General features: G+C 50.0%; 2 protein-coding genes across 2 annotated transcripts; one reads left to right on the top strand and one right to left on the bottom strand.

Moving 5' to 3' along the window:
- Window positions 1–117: 117 nt before the first annotated feature.
- On the bottom strand, window positions 118–4,556 carry LOC142931210 (uncharacterized). The gene is made up of 2 exons (XM_076074882.1): window positions 4,472–4,556; window positions 118–1,498 (listed from the first exon to the last, which is right to left on the bottom strand). Exons 1-2 carry the CDS (start codon window positions 4,554–4,556, stop codon window positions 129–131), a joined length of 1,455 nt encoding a protein of 484 aa, XP_075930997.1. The 3' UTR covers window positions 118–128.
- On the top strand, window positions 2,335–26,111 carry TMEM182 (transmembrane protein 182). The gene is made up of 7 exons (XM_032973513.2): window positions 2,335–2,704; window positions 4,267–5,034; window positions 7,362–7,638; window positions 14,572–14,728; window positions 17,170–17,268; window positions 21,246–21,383; window positions 23,023–26,111. The coding sequence occupies exons 3-7, from the start codon at window positions 7,453–7,455 to the stop codon at window positions 23,274–23,276; spliced, it is 834 nt and encodes a 277-aa protein (XP_032829404.1). The 5' UTR covers window positions 2,335–2,704; window positions 4,267–5,034; window positions 7,362–7,452; the 3' UTR covers window positions 23,277–26,111.
- The last annotated feature ends 1,735 nt before the right edge of the window (window positions 26,112–27,846 follow it).

The following is a 27,846-nucleotide window of genomic DNA, read 5'->3' as shown; positions in this document are numbered from 1 at the left end:
GAGCTAGGCTACGCTGACAGTACAAGAGGGGCACCGGGAGGGGACCTCGGGGCTGTCGTGTGGAGTGGGATTCCCCGTCGTGCTGCTGGAGTCTTCGCCAGAGTACGGGACTGGAAACGAGTACGGAACTAGGAGACGAGTACGATACTGGGAGAGAGCACGGGACTGGAAGAGAGTACGGGACTGGAAGAGAGTACGGGACTGGGAGAGAGTACGGGACTGGAAGAGAGTACGGGACTGGGAGAGAGTACGGGACTGTGAGACGAGTACGGGACGGGGAGAGGGCACGGGACTGGGAGAGAGCACGGGACTGTGAGACGAGTACGGGACTGGGAGAGAGCACGGGACTGGGAGAGAGCACGGGACTGTGAGACGAGTACGGGACTGGGAGAGAGCACGGGACTGGGAGAGAGCACGGGACTGTGAGACGAGTACGGGACTGGGAGAGAGCACGGGACTGGGAGAGAGCACGGGACTGTGAGACGAGTACGGGACTGGGAGAGAGTACGAGACTGGGAGAGAGCACGCGACTGGGAGAGAGTACGGGACTGGGAGACGAGTACGATACTGGGAGAGAGCACGGGACTGTGAGACGAGTACGGGACTGGGAGAGAGTACGAGACTGGGAGAGAGTACGGGCCTGGGCGAGAGCACGGGACTGGAAGAGAGTACGGGACTGTGAGAGAGTACGGGACTGGGAGAGAGTACGAGACTTGGAGAGAGTACGAGACTGGGAGAGAGTACGAGACTGGGAGAGAGTATGGGACTGGGAGAGAGTACGGGACTGGGAGAGAGTACGGGACTAGGAGAGAGTACGGGACTGGGAGAGAGTATGGGACTGGGAGAGAGTACAGGACTGGGAGAGAGTACGGGACTGGGAGAGAGTATGGGACTGTGAGACGAGTATGGGACTGGGAGAGAATACGGGACTGGGAGAGAGTACGAGACTGGGAGAGAGCACGGGACTGGGAGACGAGTATGGGACTGGGAGAGAGTACGGGACTCGGAGACGAGTACGATACTGGGAGAGAGCACGGGACTGGAAGAGAGTGCGGGACTGGAAGAGAGTGCGGGACTGTGAGAGAGTACGAGACTGGGAGAGAGTACGAGACTGGGAGAGAGCACGGGACTGGAAGAGAGTGCGGGACTGTGAGAGAGTACGAGACTGGGAGAGAGTACGGGACTGGGAAAGAGTACGGGACTGTGCGACGAGTATGGGACTGGGAGACGAGTACGATACTGGGAGAGAACACGGGACTGGAAGAGAGTACGGGACTGTGAGAGAGTACGGGACTGGGAGAGAGTATGAGACTGGGAGAGAGTACGAGACTGAGAGAGAGCACGGGACTGGGAGACGAGTACGGGACTGGGAGACGAGTATGGGACTGGGAGAGAGTACGGGACTGGGAGAGAGCACGGGACTGGGAGAGAGTACGAGACTGGGAGAGAGTACGGGACTGGGAGAGAGTACGGGATTGTTTACACACCACAACAGTTACTCATTTGAGGTTTAGTAGACCGAGGGGAGATCCAGGACCGGTTCACATAATCGTCACTGGTGTGGGCCGTGAGCAATAATCGAACTCGTGTCGTCGGGTTCGTAGCGCAGCGCGCTAACTGCTACACTACTGCACACAGACACACAAATACAATGTGGCTGTGGTGTCAGACAAACATCTCAACGCTAAACACAAACTCCAATTGGGATTAAACATCAGCAGCGACATTGCACCTCTACTGCGAAAAATTAGCAATAGAAATAAAACAAAACCGGTCTGGAGACTCGGCGAGGCTCTCATGGCAGATTGATCATTACTAATATAATAAGCCAAGAATGTGTGTGTCCCGCGCGTGACGTCACTCTACATGAGGACCACCCCCCCGTAATTAATAATCATGAGCGGGTGACGTCACTCCACATCAAGCACCCCCCCTCATTAATAATCATGAGCGGATGACGTGAGGCACCCTCCTCATTAATAATTATCATTAGCGGGTGACGTCACTCCACATGCCGCACTCCTACCCAATAACCATGAGGGGGTGACGTCACTCCACATGGGGCAACCCCCCCCACCATTAATAATCATGAGCTGAACAATTTTTAATATTTCAGATTTACTGCAATATACACCCGATCTTGGACGGGCAAACAAGCGCGTAACATAATAACAATTGCGCAATCTTGACCACGGCCTGGCGCCACTGGTTGACACGGACACAGCGTAGACTGTGCGCATTGTATCAGATGCCAAGAGCGATGCAGAGCACATGGCGGGGGGGACGATGGGAGGGGAGCGGTGAGCGAGTTGCGCTACGAATCTGGCGACCCGAGTTCGAGTCCCGCTCACGGCCAACATCGGTGACGATAATCTGAAGTGGTTGTGGGCCTCCCCTCGGTCGATTCAGCCTCAAATGAGTACCTGATGAGGTGTGTAAACATCGCCACTAGAGAGACAAAGGCGGCCGGGCGTGGTGTTGGCCACCCACTTCCTCCTGTGCCGTGCCGGCCTTCATAGGTGCGACTCGCTCCCAGCACTTGCCCGAACAGTTTGTTAAGGCTATATGGGGGATCTTTGTCTTTGTGGCAACAACTCTGCTGACCAGCGGTGCTGCGAGCGCGTTCTGTGTCGGTTGTCAATCACAGCACCAGCACGCGCGACATTGGCACGCTGTCGTTCGCATAGCGCCAGGCTGTCTCTCGGTAAGGTGCTATGTTTCACAGACAGGTATAGTGTGTTAGCGTGCCACTCAGCCACTCACCAACCCACCTGATCACTCACTCAAACCACCCCATCCACTCACTCGCCCTCTTTACACATTGTCGTGTATTTACTTACCCACTCACACACACATACGTGTAGTGTGACACTGCTATACACACCCGTGTAGTGTGATACTACTACACACACACCCGTGTAGTGTGACACTGTTACACACACACACGTGAAGTGTGACACTGCTACACACACACCGTGTAGTGTGATACTGCTACTCACACACACCCGTGTAGTGTGACACTGTTACACACACACGTGAAGTGTGACACTGCTACACACACACCGTGTAGTGTGATACTGCTACTCACACACACCCGCGTAGTGTGACACTGCTACTCACACGTGTAGTGTGACACTGCTACACACACACACGTGTAGTGTGACACTACTACACACACACGCGTGTAGTGTGACACTGCTACACACACACGCGTGTAGTGTGACACTACTACACACACACACCCGTGTAGTATGACACTGCTTCACACAAACACTCGTGTAATGTGACACTGCTACACACACACACGCGTGTAGTGTGACACTACTACTACACACACACACGCGTGTAGTGTGACACTGCTACACACACACCCGTGTAGTGTGACACTGTTACACACACACGTGTAGTGTGACACTGTTACACACACACACGTGTAGTGTGACACTGTTACACACACACACACGTGTAGTGTGACACTGTTACACACACACACGTGTAGTGTGACACTGCTACACACACACACCCGTGTAGTGTGACACTGTTACACACACACGTGTAGTGTGACACTGTTACACACACACACACGTGTAGTGTGACACTGCTACACACACACGTGTAGTGTGACACTGCTACACACACACACCCGTGTAGTGTGACACTGTTACACACACACACGTGTAGTGTGACACTGCTACACACACACACGTAGTAGTGTGACACTGCTACACACACACTCGTGTAGTGTTACACTGTCACACACACACACTCGTGTAGTGTGACACTACTACTACACACACACACGTAGTAGTGTGACACTGCTACACACACACTCGTGTAGTGTTACACTGTTACACACACACACTCGTGTAGTGTGACACTGTTACACACACACACGTGTAGTGTGACACTGTTACACACACACACACTCGTGTAGTGTGACACTGTTACACACACACACGTGTAGTGTGACACTGCTACACACACACACGTGTAGTGTGACACTGCTACACACACACCCGTGTAGTGTGACACTGCTGCACACACACACGTGTAGTGTGACACTGCTACACACACACCCGTGTAGTGTGACACTGCTACACACACACCCGTGTAGTGTGACACTGCTGCACACACACACGTGTAGTGTTACACTGCAGTATTACAATTGGAAATGCACATGTGTCCCGGTAAACACGGAGAGTTGTAACGACATTGGCCCAACGTTGGGAACGTTTAGCCGACGTTGGCACGACGTTAATCCAACAGTTCCAACCACATACCAACGTTGGGCCACCGCTGGCATGCTGACTGGGGTGGCGGCGTTCTGCACTGCCCGGCTGCGAGGGCTCCGTGGTGGTGATCTGCGCCTCCCTCCCTCTCTCCCTCTCGGAGTTTAAGTCCAAGTTTGGCTGTCGGGAGGTGGGGGAGAGTGCGGAGGGAGCCGCCGCTGCTGCTGCTGCATGCCAGGTACCCAGCGGCTCGCCTCGGCCGCCCGCCCGCCACCAGTCCCAAAATAGCGGCCCCACCTCGACCACGGCTCGCAGCCTCACCAGCATCGTTACTCGTACCCCGTGTCAGCCAGACCACGCCAGCCTCACCCCGTGTCAGCCAAACCTCGCCAGCCTCACCCCGTGTCAGCCAGACCACGCCAGCCTCACCCCGTGTCAGCCAGACCTCGCCAGCCTCACCCCGTGTCAGCCAGACCTCGCCATCCTCACCCCGTGACAGCCAGACCTCGCCAGCCTCACCCCAAGTCAGCCAGACCACGCCAGCCTCACCCCAAGTCAGCCAGACCAGGCCAGTCTCACCCCAAGTCAGCCAGACCTCGCCAGCCTCACCCCGTGGCAGCCAAAATCCACTCAGCCTCGCCAATTGTCGCTGAGCTTTCACCATCCTCACCACAGCCCCTCCTCACCCTCGGCTCCGCGACATCCGAAACGCTTCAGGCGGCTCGCACGACCTCCAGCCCCGGGAGAGGAGGACGGCCCCGGCCACAACTCACGCGAGCGGAGCTCCGTGGTGCGGCCACTGCAGGTGCGTGTGGGGGTGCAGTGGAGGAGAGTGGGTGGGACCCCATTCCTTCGTAGCCTGGTGAACAGAATAAGGGTCCATTGGCCGAAACGTCGCCTACCGTTGTTGATGAATGTGTCGAGGTTTTGTACTCGTGGCGGCGTGGCTCCGGGGTTTGAGCCGCGCGCGTCACGACGGCTACAGCGGTCGAGCGAGCGGCTCGCAATTGTGACGGCTGCGAGTTGAACCCTTGGCTGTGGGGGCGGCTCAGCGCATCATCATCGTCCCTCTCTCCGGGGTCACTAAATTGAGTACCGCTATGTGGGGAAGTCAGCAGTGCTGGTCTCGTGGATAGACTCGGCCCCCGCTATAGGATTGAGGACTCTCTAGCACTGTAGGGCGGTGAACAGGAGATGTGCACCAATGCCTCAATGCTGATTTGAGCAGCGGGCATCACTCATGGAGACTAAGGGAGACGGAGCCGTTCACTCTGCGCCTCACTCATCTGCTCGTCTTGTTGTTGTTTAGGACGTTTACTCGATTATGCATCTCACATTAGCCTATAACCAACATCACCCCCAGAAAGCGCCTGAGCGGAAGCTAAGCGTCTATGGGTGACCAACATGCATTTAATACCAGGTGTTATAGGCTGCTGCTGCTGGGCAATGTGGGTAGCAGAGGGCTCTACTGTGCTCCAAATACGTCTATGCTCGCCGATTAGCTTCACCAACCCGTAGTGACCAGCGTGGTGAAGTATGGTCAACCCCCCCCTCCCCGCCGCACCCCAACATCTGCACGTCGTTGGGAGAGCCTCGTCCAGCAGTGGATGATCGCGGTGAACGGGAGCGCCTCTAGTGGCTGCCGGGATCACGTGGGCACCAACAAATCGTATAACGCGTGCACCGTGAGCTTCACGTCTAAAACCAAAGTCTTTTATACCGGCAGCAATAGCCAACGTGGTTTATCTCGGGGAGGAGAAAAAAATACCACCGAGTCTCAGGACTCATTTTCACGAGGGTGCTACATTGTGATATTTGGCAAAAATCAGTGGCGTGATAAGTGAGCGGATGACACGGAGCACTTCAATACTGTGAGCTGAGCCTGAGAACGATGGCTTTGTGGCTGATGCCACTGGGGGTGCCCCCTTCTGTGTTGAGATGCGATGAGGCATGCGCTCTCCTTTACACCTCAACTCATTCTTACACCTCCGGTGTTGAGGAGAGCGGCTCCATCGAACATGACTCATTCTTATCAATCGCAACTCATTCTTATCAATCACAACTCATTCTTACCAAACACAAATCATTCTTATCAATCGCAACTCATTCTTATCAATCACGACTCATTCTTATCAATCACAACTCATTCTTATCAATCACGACTCATTCTTATCAATCACAAATCATTCTTACCAAACACAACTCATTATCATCATCAAGCACGACTCATTCTTATCAATCGCAACTCATTCTTATCAATCACGATTCATTCTTATCAATCACGACTCATTCTTATCAAACACAAATTATTCTTACCAAACACAAATCATTCTTATCAATCACGACTCATATCAATCGCAACTCATTCTTATCAATCACGACTCATTCTTATCAAACACAAATCATTCTTACCAAACACAACTCATTCTTATCAATCACAACTCATTCTTACCAAACACAACTCATTCTTATCAATCACAACTCATTCTTATCAATCACAACTCATTCTTATCAATCACGACTCATTCTTATCAATCACAAATCATTCTTACCAAACACAACTCATTATCATCATCAAGCACGACTCATTCTTATCAATCACAACTCATTCTTATCAATCACGACTCATTCTTATCAAACACAAATCATTCTTACCAAACACAAATCATTCTTATCAATCACGACTCATTCTTATCAATCGCAACTCATTCTTATCAAATCACGACTCATTCTTATCAATCACGACTCATTCTTATCAATCACGACTCACTCTTATCAAACACAAATCATTCTTACCAAACACAAATCATTCTTACCAAACACAACTCATCATCATCAAGCACGACTCATACTCATCATCAAACACGACTCATGCTTATCAATCACAAATCATTCTTCTCAATCACAAATCATTCTTATCAATCACAACTCATTCTTATCAATCACAACTCATTCTTCTCAATCACAACTCATTCTTATCAATCACAACTCATTCTTATCAATCATGACTCATTCTTACCAAACACAAATCATTCTTACCAAACACAACTCATTATCATCATCAAGCACGACTCATTCTCATCATCAAACACGACGACTCATTCTCATTTCCAAACGAATGATGAGAAATAGGAATCGCCACCGCGGTGGCTGTCTCTCTGTGTGATCGGCATCACCGCCGCCGCCGCCGCCAGCACCGCCAGCGCCGATCGGGAGCGCCGCGATGGGGCGGGGAGCTGCCACGGTGAGCTTCAGCGTCGCCACATTCATCGCCGCGCTGCTGGCGGCAGGGGCCGCCTTCTTCGCCCTGCTGGCGTTCGGCACCGACTACTGGCTGCTCGTCACCAAACTCTGCCCTGCGCCGCCCGGGCCCAACGCGACGGCCGTCGCCACCGCCGCGGCGCCCACGGTCAGTGGCTCCCAGCGGCCCCCGGCTGTTCGTGTGCACGTGTGTCAGTGTGTCCGTGTGTCAGTGTGTCCGTGTGTCAGTGTGTCAGTGTGTCCGTGTGTCAGTGTGTCAGTGTGTCCGTGTGTCAGTGTGTCAGTATGCACTTGTGTCAGTGTGTCCGTGTGTTAGTGTGTCAGTGTGCGTCAGTGTGCACGTGTGTACGTGTGTCCGTGTATCCATGTGTCAGTGTGCACGTGTGTCAGTGTGCACGTGTGTCAGTGTCCACGTGTGTCAGTGTGTCCATGTGTCAGTGTGCACATGTGTCAGTGTGCACATGTGTTAGTGTGCACGTGTGTCCGTGTGCACGTGTGTCAATGTGTCCGTGTGTCAGTGTGCACGTGTGTCAGTGTGTCCGTGTGTCAGTGTGCACGTGTGTCAGCGTGTCCGTGTGCACGTGTGCACGTGTGTCAGTGTGTCAGTGTGTCAATGTGTCCGTGTGTCAGTGTGCACGTGTGTCAGTGTGTCCGTGTGTCAGTGTGTCAATGTGTCCGTGTGTCAGTGTGCACGTGTGTCAGTGTGTCCGTGTGTCAGTGTGTACGTGTGTCAGTGTGTCAGTGTGTACGTGTGTCAGTGTGTCAGTGTGCACGTGTGTCAGTGTGTCAATGTGTCCGTGTGTCAGTGTGCACGTGTGTCAGTGTGTCCGTGTGTCCGTGTGCACGTGTGTCAGTGTGTCAGTGTGCACGTGTGTCAGTGTGCACGTGTGTCAGTGTGTCCCTGCGTCAGTGTGCACGTGTGTCAGTGTGCACGTGTGTCAGTGTGTCCCTGCGTCAGTGTGCACGTGTGTCAGTGTGCACGTGTGTCAGTGTGTCCGTGTGTCAGTGTATCCGTGTGTCAATGTGTCCGTGTGTCAGTGTGCACGTGTGTCAGTGTGCACGTGTGTCAGTGTGTCCCTGCGTCAGTGTGCACGTGTGTCAGTGTCCACGTGTGTCAGTGTGCACGTGTGTCAATGTGTCCGTGTGTCAGTGTGCACGTGTGTCAATGTGTCCGTGTGTCAGTGTGCACGTGTGTCAGTGTGTCCGTGTGTCAGTGTGCACGTGTGTCAGTGTGCACGTGTGTCAGTGTGTCCCTGCGTCAGTGTGCACATGTTCGTGTGTCAGTGTGCCCGTGTCATTGAGACCCTCCACCACTCGACACAGCCAAATTGAATTGTCACGTGGTGTGCAAGTATTCAGCGCACCAACGATAATTACTGCTTTAGCCCGCACGCCGGCGAGTTGAAGAACGATCCTCACGGCCGGATGAAGCAGCGATTAGATGCGCGACGCTCAGCGTAAAAGTGCAACCAGCATCTTCAGCGCACGGTCTAGGAAGTCAGAATAAAGATCCTGGATTTTTTTGTTCTGAATCAATAACGATTGGCGCGTCGTTAAACGCTTGTACAGTTGAATTTGTTTGGCCGTGTCGGGTGTCAGAAGGTCTTAACGACACCAAAGTGACCAGATCACTGCGTGGCCTAACCCCAGAGCCGTCCCTCGGGTACGGCGAATCTGGGGCTGACCGCCCGGGGCCCCGCGCTTTGCCCCCCCCCCCCCCCCCCTGTGCTTCGACGTCACGGTGTAAGATGTCATACTTCAGCTTTAGTTTGAATACATAGGGGGGGGCCCACACGGTGGGATTTCCCCCAGCCTCCCCTCCTTCCCACCATGGACGGCCCTGGCCTTAACCACAAATAAACGAAGAATCATAATCGTGGGAGGACGAGGGAGGGAGCCGCGTGGCCAACGAACCGCAGGTTGATCTACGCGCCTTGGTCTGTAAACTCTGGTCGACATCCTCACAGCAGCGGCTTCAGGCTGGCCATCGAACCAAGACGGTGGTCGCCGCCACCGCGTGCTTTCGGGATGCACTTCTGCGGCCGTCTGGAACGCTCTTCCGATATTAGGACGCCACTGGAGCTATACACTTTTAAATCCTCTAGATTGAAAACGAATGTCTTGTTATCCTTCCCTCGCACCTCCGATTAGCACGGTTGGCTGCGTACGGTGCGAAAGAAGTTCAACATACACAGTACATACAATGAGCGGTGAGGCGACAATACGCAGCAGCTAGGCAAACAGCCTGGAACCGTATAAAATGCACACGCAGACAAACGACACAACGTGCATTTACTCTATGCTATTTAGCTTTTTTTCCCCACCCAAAAAAATATTAATTTGGGATTTTAATAGCGAAAAAAACCGTAATAACGAAACAAACTAGACAAACTGACAAGAATGTGTTAATTGTTAACGAACGCAATAACGCATCGTCGTCAATAAAATGAACGTATATCGGTTTGTACACCTCTATAACAGTGTACCATCCGGCTCATTGTTGGTCATGAGATATCCGCCAGAACGAATCATCACAGTGCCTGGTGGAGTGGCCACCGTTGGCTCAAAATGTTTGGGAAAACCCCTTCCGCCATCTGCCTGCAGCCTTCCGTCTGCATACCTCTGCTTGTACCACGGGGAATACCCTCGCAAGGTCATCTGGAAATAGAATGCCTCGCCCGATACCTCTCTCCTTCGTGGTGTACAATCAAGCCACGTGATCCTAACGTCAATCGAACGCTATATCTAGATTTGTTTTTTAACCGACTGAACTTTAGAATCAGAATCTTTACATGGACTGGAGGAGGAATCCGATTAGCTATGAAGCTCTTCATCACAGATGTCCAGTACGGACGGGTCAGCGAGTTACCTCGAGCTGGGACTGGCTGAGCGACGCACGGAGCGATGACAGCACGAACAGTGGCCATGTTGGTATGGGCGTTGCCTTCTTGGCTGCCCCGCGGATTTTTTTTCTGCACCAGAAGCCCCTGACCATGAGCGGAGATACGGGGAAGCGCGTGGCGCCGTGCAGAGGGCCATCGATCTGCGTGACAGTGCCATGCGATAGCTCACATCCTGGGAGCTCGCGGTATTCCCTTTGCAAGATGAGGCCCTGACCTCTAACCCACACGGATCGGGTTTGAAACCTCCGAGGTACAACAACAAAAAACCAATGGCGTGTCGTGGGAAGAGGAATATCTCACAATGCCAGAACGTGGGGAGATCTACCTATAACGCACCCTTTCGAGCAGTGTAATATTGTTTTTGTAATATGTAAATGACAATACCGGGACTTTTAATGTCCCGGGAAGACTCACAGATGTCCAAGGACAAGTAGCCGGCTCAACAATGTATGTAGAAACTTCTTTCAATGTATGTATGTAGAAACTTATTTCAATGTATGTATGTAGAAACTTCTTTCAATGTATGTATGTAGAAACTTCTTTCAATGTATGCATGTAGAAACTTCTTTCAATGTATGTATGTAGAAACTTCTTTCAATGTATGTATGTAGAAACTTCTTTCAATGTATGCATGTAGAAACTTCTTTCAATGTATGTATGTAGAAACTTCTTTCAATGTATGTATGTAGAAACTTCTTGCAATGTATGTATGTAGAAACTTCTTTCAATGTATGTATGTAGAAACTTCTTGCAATGTATGTATGTAGAAACGTCTTTCAATGTATGTATGTAGAAACGTCTTTCAATGTATGTAGAAACTTCTTTCAATGTATGTATGTAGAAACTTCTTTCAATGTATGTATGTAGAAACTTATTTCAATGTATGTATGTAGAAACTTCTTTCAATGTATGTATGTAGAAACTTCTTTCAATGTATGTATGTAGAAACTTCTTTCAATGTATGTATGTAGAAACTTCTTTCAATGTATGTATGTAGATACGTCTTTCAATGTATGTATGTAGAAACATATTTCAATGTATGTATGTAGAAACTTCTTTCAATGTATGTATGTAGAAACTTCTTTCAATGTATGTATGTAGATACGTCTTTCAATGTATGTATGTATAAACGTCTTTCAATGTATGTATGTAGAAACGTCTTTCAATGTATGTAGAAACTTTTTTCAATGTATGTATGCAGAAACGTCTTTCAATATATGTATGTAGAAACTTCTTTCAATGTATGTATGTAGAAACTTCTTTCAATGTATGTATGTAGAAACTTCTTTCAATGTATGTATGTAGATACGTCTTTCAATGTATGTATGTAGAAACGTCTTTCAATGTATGTATGTAGAAACTTCTTTCAATGTATGTATGTAGAAACTTCTTTCAATGTATGTATGTAGAAACTTATTTCAATGTATGTATGTAGAAACTTATTTCAATGTATGTATGTAGAAACTTCTTTTAATGTATGTATGTAGAAACGTCTTTCAATGTATGTATGTAGAAACATCTTTCAATGTATGTATGTAGAAACTTATTTCAATGTATGTATGTAGAAACTTCTTTCAATGTATGTATGTAGATACGTCTTTCAATGTATGTATGTAGAAACGTCTTTCAATGTATGTATGTAGAAACTTCTTTCAATGTATGTATGTAGAAACTTCTTTCCATGTATGTATGTATGTAGAAACTTATTTCAATGTATGTATGTAGAAACTTCTTTCAATGTATGTATGTAGAAACTTCTTTCAATGTATTATGTAGAAACTTCTTTCAATGTATGTATGTAGAAACTTATTTCAATGTATGTATGTAGAAACTTCTTTCAATGTATGTATGTAGAAACTTCTTTCAATGTATGTATGTAGAAACTTCTTTCAATGTATGTATGTAGATACGTCTTTCAATGTATGTATGTAGAAACTTCTTTCAATGTATGTATGTAGAAACTTCTTGCAATGTATGTATGTAGAAACTTCTTTCAATGTATGTATGTAGAAACTTCTTGCAATGTATGTATGTAGAAACTTCTTGCAATGTATGTATGTAGAAACTTCTTTCAATGTATGTATGTAGAAACGTCTTTCAGTGTATGTATGTAGAAACTTCTTTCAATGTATGTATGTAGAAACTTCTTTCAGTGTATGTATGTAGAAACTTCTTTCAATGTATGTATGTAGAAACTTCTTGCAATGTATGTATGTAGAAACTTCTTTCAATGTATGTATGTAGAAACGTCTTTCAGTGTATGTATGTAGAAACTTCTTTCAATGTATGTATGTAGAAACTTCTTTCAGTGTATGTATGTAGAAACTTCTTTCAATGTATGTATGTAGAAACTTCTTGCAATGTATGTATGTAGAAACTTCTTTCAATGTATGTATGTAGAAACTTCTTTCGCACCCTATGTAACCAACCGTGCTAATCGGGGGTGCGGGGGGAAGGACAACAAGCTAAACACAAAAATGCAGTTTTAAAGAAAGTAGTTTTCAATGTAGATTTAGAAGTGCGTAGCATAGCAACAACGCCGGGGAAAACCAGCACACAGGTGGCAACTCCCCACCAAGCCCAGCACGCCCGTGGCAGCATTGGAGGCCCTGGACACCTCCGTTGGCGACGCGAGAGGAAGGCTCGGCAGGCGGTCGTGGACAGAACCCTGACAACATTTTCATGAAATAATACAACTCAGGAAAATAAAGTTGTAAACAAAAATTGTTTTTCCCCATCAAACGTTTGCTTTAGAAACTGCAATTCACGGTATGCCAATTATATGATTTCATAAATTCATAATTCACAAATAATTTTTCATGAAGCATTTGTTTTTGGTTAGATCCTGAAGGTATAAGATCAATGTTTTAACAATAACCCTCCACCACCCGACTGAGCCAACCAAATCAAGTCACGAGGGCAAATGTACCAATTGATAATTTTTTTCAGCGAACCGCGGGAGTAATGTTGAAGAGAAAGCTACGTTTTTGACAAATCTGCACGACGTTTCGTTGTAGCTGACATCCAGCATCATGAGCTGTTGACAAGAGCCCAGCCCTCGCAGCGACGCCCCTTCTGGGCGCCCTGCTCTGCGGACTCCCGTGCGGGGTCGTGCCGCGTGCGTGGTGGGGGGTGGCTCGGGTTGCAGAGCGTGGGCTGGTCGGTGCCAGCCTGGCGCGTGCGCGGCGTGCCCGCTATGAGGGGCACGCGGCGCACGCAGGGCCAGGTGCGATCTCGTACAGACGGCAGGGCCTGGTGTAACCTCGTTCGGACAGCAGGGCCTCGGGTAGCAGGTAGTGTCTCTCTCTCTCTCTCCCCGTGGTCGCGTAGATTTTTCTCTGGGCCATCCGGTTTTCCCCTCCACATTTAGAATCAACATCACGTGTTTAGAGTATGTGGCTGCTCTAAATGTCCACGTGATAAGCCACTTTATTGGGCTACCATTTGTGGTCAGGCCACTTCTGAAAAGGATCTACATCGCTGAGTGGGCCTTGCCTGGTAAATAAAACTAGTTTAATAGTTCAGTTGGAATAGCAGGAGGTGCTCCGTGTTCCAGAAGCACGGCTTGCTAACGACCCCTCCGTGAACCCTGACACGCTGCCCACGTACTGGATGGATATCTTAAGTATCAGACTGCTATCAAAGTCATCATAAAGAACTGATACTGTCAGTTCTTTATGATAAATTTACTTGTGTTCGTATTTGACGCACGTTCTTGTCTGTTTATTCACGAGCGCAGTAATCACGCGAATCTACTGCGATGTTTCTGCAACTTAATTTTACTCATGAACCACCTTTGTTGCCGAGAATGTTGTTTGAGTGAATATAACTCCGATTGTGTCCCGTTTTCAATTTATTCTAAAATGCAATTGTTTATCGGTTGATTTCAATGTTCTTGTTTTGGCTCTGAATTCTATTTGGCTGTTTTTGTTGTTGTTGCTCTCATAGCCATTCGCTTCATTGCCGTACTTGGTGTTTCATTTTGTCACGGGATTGCCTTCATCATCGTGGTGACCCAGCTCAACTCTCGCGAATGAGACTCACGCTGTGGTCGTTTTGAGTTCTCGCCTGGGTCGCACGAAACCAACTCGAGACCTGGGGGGGGGTGGGGTTCCCGTGGCCTGGGGCCAAGTGCGCACAGCGAGCGGCCGCCGCTGCTGCTGCCGATTCCTCTGCAGGACGCAGCACTGAGCGCGGAGACCACGAGCGGAGCTGGCGGGCAGCAGCAGGGCGCCGAGGAGCATCGCGACGCCTTCTTCCTCCACGAGGGCTTCTTCTTCCGCTGCTGGATCTCGGGGGAGGACAACCGCGGCAGCCTCTGGAACTTCTGGCTGGGTGAGTCCGCCGCCAGTTCCCCCGCACCTCGGCCCGCCCGTGCGCTCGCCGTCGCGAATCAAGCCACGGCGGGGAGGGGGGGGGGTGCTGAATTGCCGAGTCTGGTCGCTGTGGAGCGAATCACAGAGAGCCCCCCACCCACGTGATGCACGGGTATCACCGCCACCTTCTCCTCCAACTCCTCCTCGTCATCGTCATTTGTCGTCAAGTGCAACAAGTGCTGCGGCGACTGTCGCAGCGTCCGCCGGTCGGTGTTGGCGGCGGGATCGCGTGGCGCTGCATGGGGGGCCCACGCAGCACGGACGCCCACGCTCGCCGCGGCGGCGGCGGCCCTCGTCGTGTGGCAGGGCGTTTGTGCGAAAGCGAAGCGAGCAGAAGAAGCAGCTTCGGATGAACTGTCTGAGAGGTTGAGGTTTGTTGTTGCACAGCTGTGTGTGTGTGTTGGGGGGGGGGGGGGTGGTCACTGAGACACGGCCGTCCAGGGCGAGCGAGCCCAGCAGCAGTGACACGACTTCCCCGATCCAGCATCGCGATTGAGCGCCCTCGCTGGAATGTCCCGCAGGCTCTGCCGCCAAGTCGCACGGGACATCATCGCGGCACATCACGTCTTGTCGACTCTTTACTTGTTTAGAGTTGTGTTGCATCTCAGATGCCTTCCACTGCAATCGATATATTGTAATTAAGAAAATGAGAAGCGCTAATGAAGATAATCTGTTTAGCGTTCATGACAGCAAGCAAAGACGCAAGACGCAATTAATATTAATCGGCTCGTGGGTGGCTCTGTCGCAAAACAGCCTGCCTCATGCCACCCAATCTGTGCTACATCTCAGGTGCTGGAAATTCCATATTCCTATGACAGGACGAAAAACTACACCGGACAGCTACTGCAGACTTCTGCGGAATGGTACTTATTTTTATCAACGTCAGATTGATGATGGGCTGATGCGACCCCTGCACCAGGTTGTGAACTCGCGACTTTCTTCCGCTTGCAGGTTAGATATCCGGCCATCCCAGTCAATTTGCGTTGGTGTATCCGGCCATCCCAGTCAATTTGCGTTGGTGTATCCGGCCATCCCAGTCAATTTGCGTTGGTGTATCCGGCCATCCCAGTCAATTTGCGTTGGTGTATCCGGCCATCCCAGTCAATTTGCGTTGGTGTATCCGGCCATCCCAGTCAATTTGCGTTGGTGTATCCGGCCATCCCAGTCAATTTGCGTTGGTGTATCCGGCCATCCCAGTCAATTTGCGTTGGTGTATCCGGCCATCCCAGTCAATTTGCGTTGGTGTATCCGGCCATCCCAGTCAATTTGCGTTGGTGTATCCGGCCATCCCAGTCAATTTGCGTTGGTGTATCCGGCCATCCCAGTCAATTTGCGTTGGTGTATCCGGCCATCCCAGTCAATTTGCGTTGGTTGGTACCTTTGAACCAACGTTGGCACCGTTCTAGAATGAACGTGAACACGAGAGAGTATTCACCTCACTCCACTCGCAGCTCTGGGACATTCTTTTTAACTATTTAAGCGATGTTTTTTTATTTTACCAGATAAGGCCCCACTGAGCTGCGTAGCCCTTTTTCAGAAGCGACCTGGCCATCACAAATGATAGATCAACGAAGTTGCTTATCATGTGGAAATTTATAGCAGCCAAATACTCTAACCGCATGCTTCTGAATGTGGAGGGAAAAACCGGAAGACCCGAATGTAAAAAGTCCACGCGACCATGGTGAGAGAGACACGCAAACTCCAAATATACAGCAGGCGTCAGGGTCGGGATCGAAAACACAACCTCTTGTATACCAGGCGAGGTAGTTAACATCTCCTAGCCACCGTGGCGACGTGCAGTCGGCAATCATCGGCTCCTCGATTTAAAGCGAAACCGCTCACTACATCGGCCACGAAACAGGAGCTGAACTCGGGTCGCCGGGTTTCCGATCACCAACAACTGCACCACCGCTCGCCACACAACGCTGTGAGTCGTGGGGGCACGCGGCTGCAATGCTCGTGCTGTCAGGAGTGGATCCAAGGGACCCACGGCGGGGGAGAGGGGGGGAGTCGATCGTCCCCGTCCCCCCCACTCCTTCAGACCACCCCCAAGCATTTGTATTTTATTGACATTCACCAGACGAAATTAATTGAATGCGTCTGTATCTTTTATTCATGTAGAGGGGCCCGTTTTTAAAAGCTTGGAATTCTTGGACCACCTCAAAGCTCCGCCTGCCCTCCACCCTGGGAAGTTTCTCGTTCGGCCCCTTGGAAAGAAGGTTGACCCCGTGGAGCCTTGCTGACGCCCGCGAACTGTCCCGCCACGGACTCCACGTCCCATCGCCTCCCACCCACCCCCCGTGGCCCCGGATGAGAGGAGGTGATAGAATACTTTCTGGGGGTCTACAGCAGTACGATTCCCGCTCTCGTGTCTGTATCCCGCCCCCCCTCTCCCCACAGCCCCCCACGGGAGGAAGAACTGCTCCCCCTCGCGCCTCTTTCCCCTGCCGGACCAAGTGTTGCAGGGAAACTCGACGTCTGACAGCCACGAGCTGTTCGGTGAGTGTGGCTCAAATGCAACAGTGTAGGAGTATTATTATTCTGCTGGTTTGTCCAGAAAAAAAAGCCTCGCCGAGTCTCAAGACTCTTTTTCAGGAGGGTCCTGCCATGTTTTTTGCAGGAGGAAGTGATGCTGCTGTGCAATCCCAATTGCAAATCTGTCAACCAATTATCAGTGCCTACCTTATAACAGACCAATTCATACCTTATTGATCACCCCGTGTCCTTATGAATCTCAACGTTCATCTTACAAAGTCCCATCACAAGGGAGAAACAGACGCAAAGTTCCCATATTGAAAGGCCTATACACCATATGGACCTAAAAATTAAATTTCCCAACACAAGAATAAGGGGTAAACTGTATGGGTTAACATCTATGCAATTTAGTTAATTTACATTATAATGTTTCAGCATTGGCATGTTTTAGCAATACCGGTTACGTTGTACTTAATTTTTATTCTTATTTTATCTTATGGGAGAAAACCGGAGACCCCGGAGGAAACAGAGACTCCACACACAGAGACTCCTCACACAGAGACTCCACACACAGAGACTCCTCACACAGAGACTCCTCACGCAGAGACTCCTCACGCAGAGACTCCTCACACAGAGACTCCTCACACAGAGACTCCACACACAGAGACTCCTCACGCAGAGACTCCACACACAGAGACTCCTCACACAGTGACTCCCTACACAGAGACTCCTCACGCAGAGACTCCTCACACAGAGACTCCTCACACAGAGACTCCTCACACAGAGACTCCACACACAGACTCCTCACACAGAGACTCCACACGCAGAGACTCCTCACGCAGAGACTCCACACACATAGACTCCTCACACAGAGACTCCTCACGCAGAGACTCCTCACACAGAGACTCCTCACACAGAGACTCCTCACATAGAGACCCCACACACAGACACTACACACAGAGACTCCTCACGCAGAGACTCCACACACAGAGACTCCTCACGCAGAGACTCCTCACGCAGAGACTCCACACACAGAGACTCCTCACACGTGTGTGTAATTTCACACGTGTCCGTGACTTCACACGTGTGTGTGTGTGTGTTTGACTTCACACGTTATCTGTGACTTCACACGTGTTTGTGTGACTTCAGACGTATGTGTGTGTGACTTCACACGTGTGTGTGTGTGTGCGTGACTTCACACGTGTGTGTGTGTGCCTTCACACGTGAAAATAAATGAAAATAAATGTATGAATAATGAATGTAAATATTTTAACCAATTGTCAATTTTGTGAGGTGTCCTAAGTCGCAAGTAACCGCCGCCAGCAAATAAAAAAGCGCTCTGCACGAGTGACGCAATTTGTTCGCGCTCGCTGGTTACCCTTGGAAACCACTCGCTGGTTACCCTTGGAAACCACTCGCTGGTTACCCTTGGAAACCACTCGCTGGTTACCCTGGGAAACCACTCTCTGGTTACCCTTGGTAACCACTCGCTGGTTACCCTGGGAAACCACTCTCTGGTTACCCTTGGTAACTACTCGCTGGTTACCCTTGGAAACCACTCGCTGGTTACCCTCGGTAACCACTCGCTGGTTACCCTTGGAAACCACTCGCTGGTTACCCTGGGAAACCACTCTCTGGTTACCCTTGGTAACCACTCGCTGGTTACCCTGGGAAACCACTCTCTGGTTACCCTTGGTAACTACTCGCTGGTTACCCTTGGAAACCACTCGCTGGTTACCCTCGGTAACCACTCGCTGGTTACCCTGGGAAACCACTCTCTGGTTACCCTTGGTAACCACTCGCTGGTTACCCTGGGAAACCACTCTCTGGTTACCCTTGGTAACTACTCGCTGGTTACCCTTGGAAACCACTCGCTGGTTACCCTCGGTATCCAATCGCTGGTTACCCTCGGTAACCATTCGCTGGTTACCCTTGGTAACCACTCGCTGGTTACCCTCGGTAACCATTCGCTGGTTACCCTTGGTAACCACTCGCTGGTTACCCTTGGTAACCACTTTGTTTACGATGAATGAGTTTAGAAAGGTCTTTATATCGTTCTAAGTTACCATGTGGGTTTAAAATGTTATCGTAGTTATTTTAAATTAGCATATTCCTACATGATTATTCACCAATGACTCAAGTGTGATATAATTCCACACAGAATTAAAGCTTTCGTGACTGCATAAATTACTCATTGTTTTTTTCGGTAAAGTCACGTATGTAGGAATACCATAAAATGATATTAAAACAAATCAATCACGACGTTTCGACCGCAACACAAGCGATCCTCATCAGGTGTAATTGATTTGTTTTAATATAATTTTATGGTATTCCTACATACGTGACTTTACCGAAAAAAACAGTGACTAAAATTATGCAGTCACAAAAGCTTTACTTCTTTATTAACACACTTCTACGGGGAAGTTACCTGTGCAATTCTGTCCTAAACGTGGTGTGCCCCTTACTTGCTCCTGCCCCTCCCCCCCCCGCCTCTGCTGAGTAGCAGCAGCACGTGCTTCCTCCTGCTCCTCCCGTGCTTCCTCCTGCTCCTCCCGTGCTTCCTCCTGCTCCTCCCGTGCTTCCTCCTGCTCCTCCCGTGCTTCCTCCTGCTCCTCCCGTGCTCCCTCCTGCTTCTCCCGTGCTCCCTCCTGCTCCTCCCGTGCTCCCTCCTGCTCCTCCCGTGCTTCCTCCTGCTCCTCCCGTGCTTCCTCCTGCTCCTCCCGTGCTCCCTCCTGCTCCTCCCGTGCTCCCTCCTGCTCCTCACGTGCTTCCTCCTGCTCCTCCCGTGCTCCCTCCTGCTCCTCACGTGCTTCCTCCTGCTCCTCCCGTGCTTCATCCTGCTCCTCCCGTGCTTCCTCCTGCTCCTCACGTGCTTCCTCCTGCTCCTCCCGTGCTTCATCCTGCTCCTCCCGTGCTTCCTCCTGCTCCTCCCGTGCTCCGTCCTGCTTCTCCCGTGCTCCCTCCTGCTCCTCCCGTGCTCCCTCCTGCTCCTCCCGTGCTTCCTCCTGCTCCTCCCTCTCTCTCTGCCCCCTCCCCTCACCTTCACTTCTTATTTAAGGCTTCTGTTCATCCGACCTTGCTTCTCTGTCCGTCCTTGCCTCTTGGTGTCTCTGTATTTGTATTTTTGACTTGTACCTCGTATTTGTTCATTCTATCTATGCTGGTATGTTCAATCCAGAGGTTAAACACGAAATTTAACACTCTTCTGAAATTCGTGGTCCGCCAGGTAAGTGTCTAACGGTGTTGTTGACCTGACTGGTTGTGCATCACGTAATTTTTCCTAGGTTTGTTGAATTCTCGTCTCTCATCTTCTTGTTGTATTTACCTCCGTAATTTGTTTTTTTACACCTGATGAAGATCGCTTGTGTTGCGGTCGAAACGTCGTGATTGATTTGTTTTAATATAATTTTATGGTATTCCTACATACGTGACTTTACCGAAAAAACCAATGAGTAATTCCACACATTTACAAATCACCTCACGTACGCTCTGGGACATTGCCACGCACTCCCTAGGGGTCCGCGTCACCCCATGGGTGAAAATCACTGCCGGGTATAACAAAGACTCGCTTATCATCTCACGTGCGCTATCATCTTACACGGGAGGCCGTCGTGCTCACCTGCACGGGGTGAGGGGTGACACCCTGCCGTGTGTTGCGGCTCACACCCGCGCGCGAGTGGAGGAGAGCCGTGGGGGGGGGGGGGCAGCAGCAGCCGCAGGCCGCCCTCTGCGCGCCGCAAGCGCCGTGCGTGTGGGGGGCGGGGGAGCCGGCGGCGGTTCGCGCGACGAACCCGGCCTGGGACTCCCCTAGGTCGACTCGGCCTCCAATAAGTACCCGGCGCGATGTTTTAACATCGCCACCGGGGAGACAAAGGCGGCCGGGCGTGGTGTTGGCCACCCACCCCCTCGTGTGTCGTCCTGCTCGCTAACAGCCCTTGCCCCCAACGGCCTGTTAAAGGCGACACGGGTGACCTTTGTCATCTCTGTGCGTGTCCCCGCAGCCCTGCGCCAGTCGTGGACCGTGCTGCTGCTCGTGGCCTTGGGCCTGGTGCTGGTGGCCGGGCTGCTCGCCATCTGCGCTTCTCCCAAGAACAGCGCGTTGGCCTACAAGGTGGCAGGCGGAATCTTCGTCGCCGCTGGTGAGGACACCACTGGCCCGGCATCGCGAGCGGTTCGCTGCCGCTCAGTCAGCGTGGGAGGCATTGCTGCTCATCTTGGTGCCCAGCCCTGCAGGGCGAAGTGGTGGCGAGATGTTAACGACCTCGCCCCGATATACAGGAGGTCGTGGGTTCAATCCCAACCCTGACGCCTCTATATTAGGAGTTTGCGTGTTCTCCCCGTGGTCGTGCCGAATTTTCTTCGGGTCCTCAGGTTTTCCCTCCACGTTTAGAAACACGCGTTTAGAGACTTTTTGCTGCGATGATGTCCACGTGATGATAAGCCACTTCGTAGCTCAGTGGGTCTTACCTGGTAAAATAAAAAAAATAGTAGTCGTAGAGCTGTGGACCAGGACTTGTTGTAACTTTCTGACCCACCCCTACTGGACATCCTGTGAAAAAGAGCTTCATAGCCCATCGGATTTCTCCTCCAGTCTAAATAAATATTATGATTCTGAGAGCCGAATCTATAGGCCAACCGCTGTTGACTTCCCCACAAAGCAGAACATATTTTAACGACCACAGAGGTAGGGATGATGGGCTGAGTCAGCCACCCCCCACCCCCCACCCCAACCAGGATTTAAACTCGCATCCTTCCGCTTGCGAGTCGCTCACTCGGCGTGTCGAGGCGCCCGTAGAGGGGTCCACGCGGGAGCCCCCCACTGTCTACGCTGGGGGGCTCTGCATCCACCAGCAGAGCGGATTCCCGTGTGGGTATTAAACACGTGGCCTTGTGGTCTGATGTCAACCCCAAAGACAAGAAGACAAAGGTCCCCCGTATAGCTTTAACAGAATGTTGGGGAAAGTGCTGTTAGTGAGTAGAGCCTATGAATGCCGATATGGCATAAGAGGGGATGGGTGGTCAGTACCACGCCTGGCCGCCTTTCTCTCCCTATTAGCAATGTTTACACATCGCACCAGGTACTCATTTGAGGCTGAGTAGACCTAGGGGAAGCCCTGGAGCGGTTTAAATATTCGCCACTGTTGTTGATCATGAGCGGGAATCAAACTCGGATAGCCAGGTTCGTATCGCAGTACACTAACCGCGAAACTACCGCTCTTTCCACACAACTTCTCACACCAAGGCCGTAATTATACTATATGCTCAAAATGTCACCCCCGATATATTGCTATAAAATAGATTTCTGTTAATATGATTGTGGTTATGGTTGTACTTTATTAATCCCTAAGCTCTGCCATTACATACAATGAAACAAGATGAGGAAAAAGAAAAACAGAGCAATGTAATAATTACAATACACTATTAGACATTATTGTAAAAAATAAATAAAAAGTCCATCCTATGTGTTAGTGAAGTTTTTAATATTTTAGGCAAGAAATGGCAGGAAATTCTTTTCAAATTTATTTATTTTTCTGGGGGGGGGGGACCCCCAGACCCCTGGAAGATTTGATCCCCCCCAATTTTGAATCCATGGCTACGGCCTTGACTCAAACGCATCTCCTCCTGCCATCCATTACCCACTGCATGCATTTTTCCCATCCACTCTGCGTGAATGAGACTGCAGAGTCTCCGAGACCTCTCACGGCCGAGTGGATCACGACTCGTTGTGTGTTGTGTGGGCACGCCCGTGTCTCCCCCCGCCCTCCCCCGCTGGTGCAGGGGTGCTGCTGCTGCTGGTGCTGCTGCTGCTGGTGCTGTGGCTGGAGGCGCTGGTCTCCCTGGAGGGCTACGTGTCCGCAGAAGCGGGAGGCGTGTCGCCTCCGGCGCGTTCCGCTTGCCCCGACGGCGCGGTGGGGGCGCACTATGGCTGGTCGTTCATCGTGGCCGCGCTGGCCGTGCCGCAGGCCGTGCTGGCCGGAGTGCTCTTCCTGCTCATTGGCAGAGCGCTGTGCCGCTACCCGTACACGTCCTAGGCCTGTGCGGCCAGCCGTCGCCACTGCCACGGTTGCCACGGAGCACACCCCTTGCTCTCCCCTCCTCCCACCCCTTGTTCCCCCCTCCTCCCACCCCTTGCTCCCCCTTCCTCCCACCCCTTGCTCCCCACCCCTTGCTCCCCCCTCCTCCCACCCCTTGCTCCCCACCCCTCTCACCCCTTGCTCCCCCCCATCCTCCCCCCATCCTCCCACCCCGTGCTCCCCACTCACGACAGGGCAGAATAGCATTATGGGTGATTTTCTAGGCAGAAAATCTTCATGGGTAAATTTCTAGATGCAGTATTATGGGTAATTGCATAGACAAAGCATTATGGTATAATTATAGACGCAGCATTACGGATAATTATATAGACACGGCATTATGGGTAATTTTCTATATACAGAATTATGGGTCATTTTCTATACGCAGCATTGTTTCATTTTATAGACAGCACTACGGGTCATTTTTTAGACAGAATTATGGGTTATTTTCCATACGTAGCATTATGGACACTTTTTTTAAACGGCTATATGGCTAATTTTCTAGACAGATTTATATGGGTAATTTTGAAAAGAGAACAGCATTGTGGGTATTTTCTGGCAGCTGGAATGCATTCCAGTGCTCTTCAGGAACACGCGCAACCCAGGCCCCACTACGCGTGCCACACATGGGGGCGAGCGAGTGCTGGGACTCATCACTCTGCCACGCAGTCCAACGGTACGATAAAGCGAGGCGTGACACAGCAGGAGAGTGGCTCTTCCTAAGCCAGCTGACGCTGTCCACTCAGCAGAAATCCCATCAACCCCATTATAATGTTTGGAGGTTGATGGAGCGTAGTTCAGCAGACGGTGTGCCCAAAGATAACACAAGTCAGGGCAAATATGTGCCCTGAGGAGCCATCATTACAGTACGCACCCTCTGTTGATGTGCGTGTGTACGTGTGTGTGCATGTTTAGTTGTGCGCACCTGGCAAGCGGTGGCGCAGTGGTTACGTGCACTGCGCTATGAACCCGGTGACCCAAGTTCGATTTCCGCGCATGGTCCACAAAGGGTGACGATTTTATGAACCGGTCCGTGGGCCTCCCTTAGGTCGGCTCAGCCTTAAATGAGTACCTGGTGCTGTGTGTAAACATTACAAGTGGGGAGACAAATATGGCTAGGCATGGTGCTATAACCAACACCACGCCGTCGTGTGCCATGACGGCCTTCATCAGTGCTCGTGAATGGCACTTGCCCCAATAGTCCGCGAAGGCTATACTGGGGCTCTTCGTCTTTGTGTGTGTATGGCAGCATGAGTGAGCCATCAGCGCGGAGACGGCGGAGGAGGGAGCACGCGGCTCGCTCCACGATTCGCGACCAGGTGCCGCCCATGACCCGCGCTGGCGTGCGGATTCACGCTGCGCGCGTCACGCGGCGCCACGCGGCTCCACTCGGCGTCGCACGATGTCACGGTTCTGCGATAATCGTAACCTCCGTTTAGCAATAAAAAATATATATATCATCACATCGCGATTGTTGGTGCTCGTTCGCGTACATATGTATATTTTATTTGCTGCCAACAATATTTATGGAATACTAAATGTAAATTAGGTTGGCTGTAAACGTCTTCAAATAAAAACCCAGTGTAGCAGGACCCTCCTGAAAAAGAGTCATATGACTTAGTGTGGCTTTCGAAGAAAAATAAAAAAATAGTATTAATTAATTTGTCACGATTATATTGCCCAAGACTAACATTTATTTACCAGAGTTTAACACTGCACATAGACTAACATTGCCCAGACTAACATTGCATATAGATTAAAACTGCACATAGAGGGCGCCACAGGGGCGAGATGTTATACTACCTCGCCAGGTATACAGGAGGTCGTGGGTTTGATCCCGACCCTGACGCCTGCTGTATATTTGGAGTTTGCAAGTCTCTCTCCCGTGGTTGCGTGGATTTTTCTGCGGATCCTCCAGTTTTCCCCTTCATACTTAGAATCAACACGCGTTTAGAGTATTTGACTGCTATAAGTGTCCACATTACAAGAAACTTCGTGGAACTATCATTTGTGACAGGTCGTTTCTGAAAAAGAGCTACTTAGCTAAGTTGACCTCACCTGGTAAAAGAAAAAATAGTTTTAGTTTAGACGAGCATTTCACAGACTAATATTGCCAATAGATTAAAACTGCACATAGACTAACATTGACGATAGATTAACACTGCACATAGACTAACATTGCACCTAGACTAACAAGTTGTTGAGTATACATCTAGGACAGAGCTAAATAGGCCATGGTCGCCGATGTGTTTTTGAGAAAGCACGTGACTCACACGGAGAGCGAGAGTGGGGATCTTGTGCTGACGATGCTTGGCGCAGTTTCAAGCGAAACGTCGTAACTTGCGTCTAATCGCTGCTCAATCTGGCGGCGAGAATTGCTCTCTATCTCGGCTGTCAGGTGGTGGAGGGTCTTGCGACACAAGATATGCTAAGATCCATTTCGTGGCATAACCCCAACAATCAGTGATGAGTCGTTTTAATAAGTCTGTGTAGTTATGTGTCGTGTACCTAACAGCATGTGCATTATATAAGCGTTATCCATTGTAAAGGTTCATGGCAGGGCTAATGTTGGGACAACTGCATTTGAAGACCTTCAAAGCGATCTTCATTCACGCTAGAAATGCAACAACAGCAGAAACTCCCTTCATTTACAGGGCGCTAATTCGCGTGTATAACCAAATGCCCAAATCAATACAACTGCTAAAGACAATTACTAAGTTCTGATATCGCGATAATCGCCGTATCGGGACATTTTTTTTATTGTACCCTAAAAAAATATATATCGCAAGTCTAGTTCTCGCAATGGTTTTCCTGCAGCCAGATTGTGTCTGGCTGTCCCAGGGTGTGCGTGTGTCTCGTCGCGTTGGGCGTCTGTGGGAGGGAGCGGCTGCTCTGAATGAATGACGCGCTTCGCGCTATTTCGACGGAAAGTTTTGAGCTATCGATGTTGGGGTATCCCCACAGTTGCTGTGCACCGGCCGCAAAGGTCCAACGACAAAAAAACCGCATCAACAAGCGGCCAGCAACAAACAGCACTGTGAGAATGATGACAAATAGGATTAGGTTTTATCCTTTCTGGCAATAAAACAGCTCGGACCGAGCTATAGGTGATAATAGGGTTTTCCCCTTTTTTCTTGCAACAAAACAGGTGTTAAGATGTTAAAACACCAAACTGAAACCTTTTATAAGGAATCATGTCTGCATTAACCACAATGCTTGTGGTCAGAATGCAAACAAAAAAATACTCTGATAATATATGATGCATTGTCCTTGAAACTGATTGCTACACACCAGAGACAGCTTTCTTTTGAGCCTCGTCTCAAACGGTGTTAGACCAGAGGACGCCAAAAGGCGCACACAGCCCAAAGACAATGCCACTATCAGAGTAATGAGGGCTCGGGGTGAGCATCTACATCATGGAACCTCCTTTGCCAGTTCCAAAATATGATAGTAGGGTTTCCCCTTTTTTTCTGGCAGTGCAGCGGATAGTGCTACACTGCGCTACCAACCCCGGCGACTCGAGTTCGATTCCGACTCACGGCCAACACCAGTGACGATTATCTGAAACGATCATGGGCCTCCCCTCGATCGACTCAGCCTCAAATTAGTCCCTGGTGTGGTGTGTCAACATCGCCACCGGGAAGAAAAAGGTGGCCGGGCGTGGTGTTGGCCACATACACGCACTCGTGTGCCGTGCCGGCCTTCATAGGTGCTCGCTAACAGCACTTGCCCCCAACAGTCTGCTTAGGCTATACGGGGGATCTTTGTATTACCCCAGCTCAGAACGCAGTCTAATTGAAATGCTTTACAAACATGATGACACCTCTACGGACACTATATTTTATTCAAACACCAAACACTGGGCATGGGATTAAATTTGAGAACAGGCTGTACAATACGGTGTCGCTGGCAGCAGGGATGTGACGATGCATCAGTTCCAATCGATCCCACAAGCTCCCCCACGATACATGGCTTCCGAGTCATGTGGTGCAGTGAGTTACGCATGACCCCCTGCAGACGCTAGAGGGCGCTGCAGTGTCGGAAGTGGTAATATATACTCACGATCGAATTGCGATGATTAATTTAATCGCCAAGGGTGTTTCGCAGTTGCGGGTGTCAATCTCCAGTGTGAGACTGAAGCCGCTAAAGGTGCACAAGGTTTGCCACCTTTTCCACTGTAGACCAAACCGCCCAGACTGGACATCTGTAAAAAAAAACTCCATAATTTTCTTTTAAAACCAACGGTTTTATTTTAAAGTGAACTAAAAAAGGCGTCACCAGCTGATCAGAATATTTTTGGACATTTGTAACTAAAAAATAAAACCGTGGGGCGCTCAAATATATGTTTTTATGCAAAATGAGTTTATTTAGAATTTTTTGGTTTATTTCCATGATACAATTTATCTCAAAATTATTTTCAATCAATTTTAGTAGAAGGGAAAACGTTGATAATGTCATTTAACTTTGCGATGAAGTGTAGAACATTTACAAGTGTTTTGAGTATCATTCTTAATTCCGTATTACTAGC

Source organism: Petromyzon marinus, chromosome 51, assembly GCF_048934315.1.
Source record: "Petromyzon marinus isolate PM22_M1 ecotype Great Lakes invasive population chromosome 51, UKy_Petmar_22M1.pri1.0, whole genome shotgun sequence".
NCBI lineage: Eukaryota > Metazoa > Chordata > Hyperoartia > Petromyzontiformes > Petromyzontidae > Petromyzon > Petromyzon marinus.
The sequence above is the reverse complement of the archived record's forward strand: the minus strand, read 5'-3'. Positions and strand labels throughout refer to the sequence as shown.

What these genes read in the sequence shown, in the direction of transcription:
- TMEM182 (XM_032973513.2), top strand. Translation starts at nt 7,453, where the DNA reads ATGGGGCGGGGAGCTGCCACGGTGAGCTTCAGCGTCGCCACATTCATC. An exon ending in CCACCGCCGCGGCGCCCACG is followed by an intron (nt 7,639 to 14,571) that starts GTCAGTGGCTCC and finishes ATTCCTCTGCAG; the next exon opens with GACGCAGCACTGAGCGCGGA. An exon ending in TGACAGCCACGAGCTGTTCG is followed by an intron (nt 17,269 to 21,245) that starts GTGAGTGTGGCT and finishes GTGTCCCCGCAG; the next exon opens with CCCTGCGCCAGTCGTGGACC.
- LOC142931210 (XM_076074882.1), bottom strand. Translation starts at nt 4,556, where the DNA reads ATGCTGGTGAGGCTGCGAGCCGTGGTCGAGGTGGGGCCGCTATTTTGG. An exon ending in CGGCCGAGGCGAGCCGCTGG is followed by an intron (nt 1,499 to 4,471) that starts GTACCTGGCATG and finishes ACCTCAAATGAG; the next exon opens with TAACTGTTGTGGTGTGTAAA.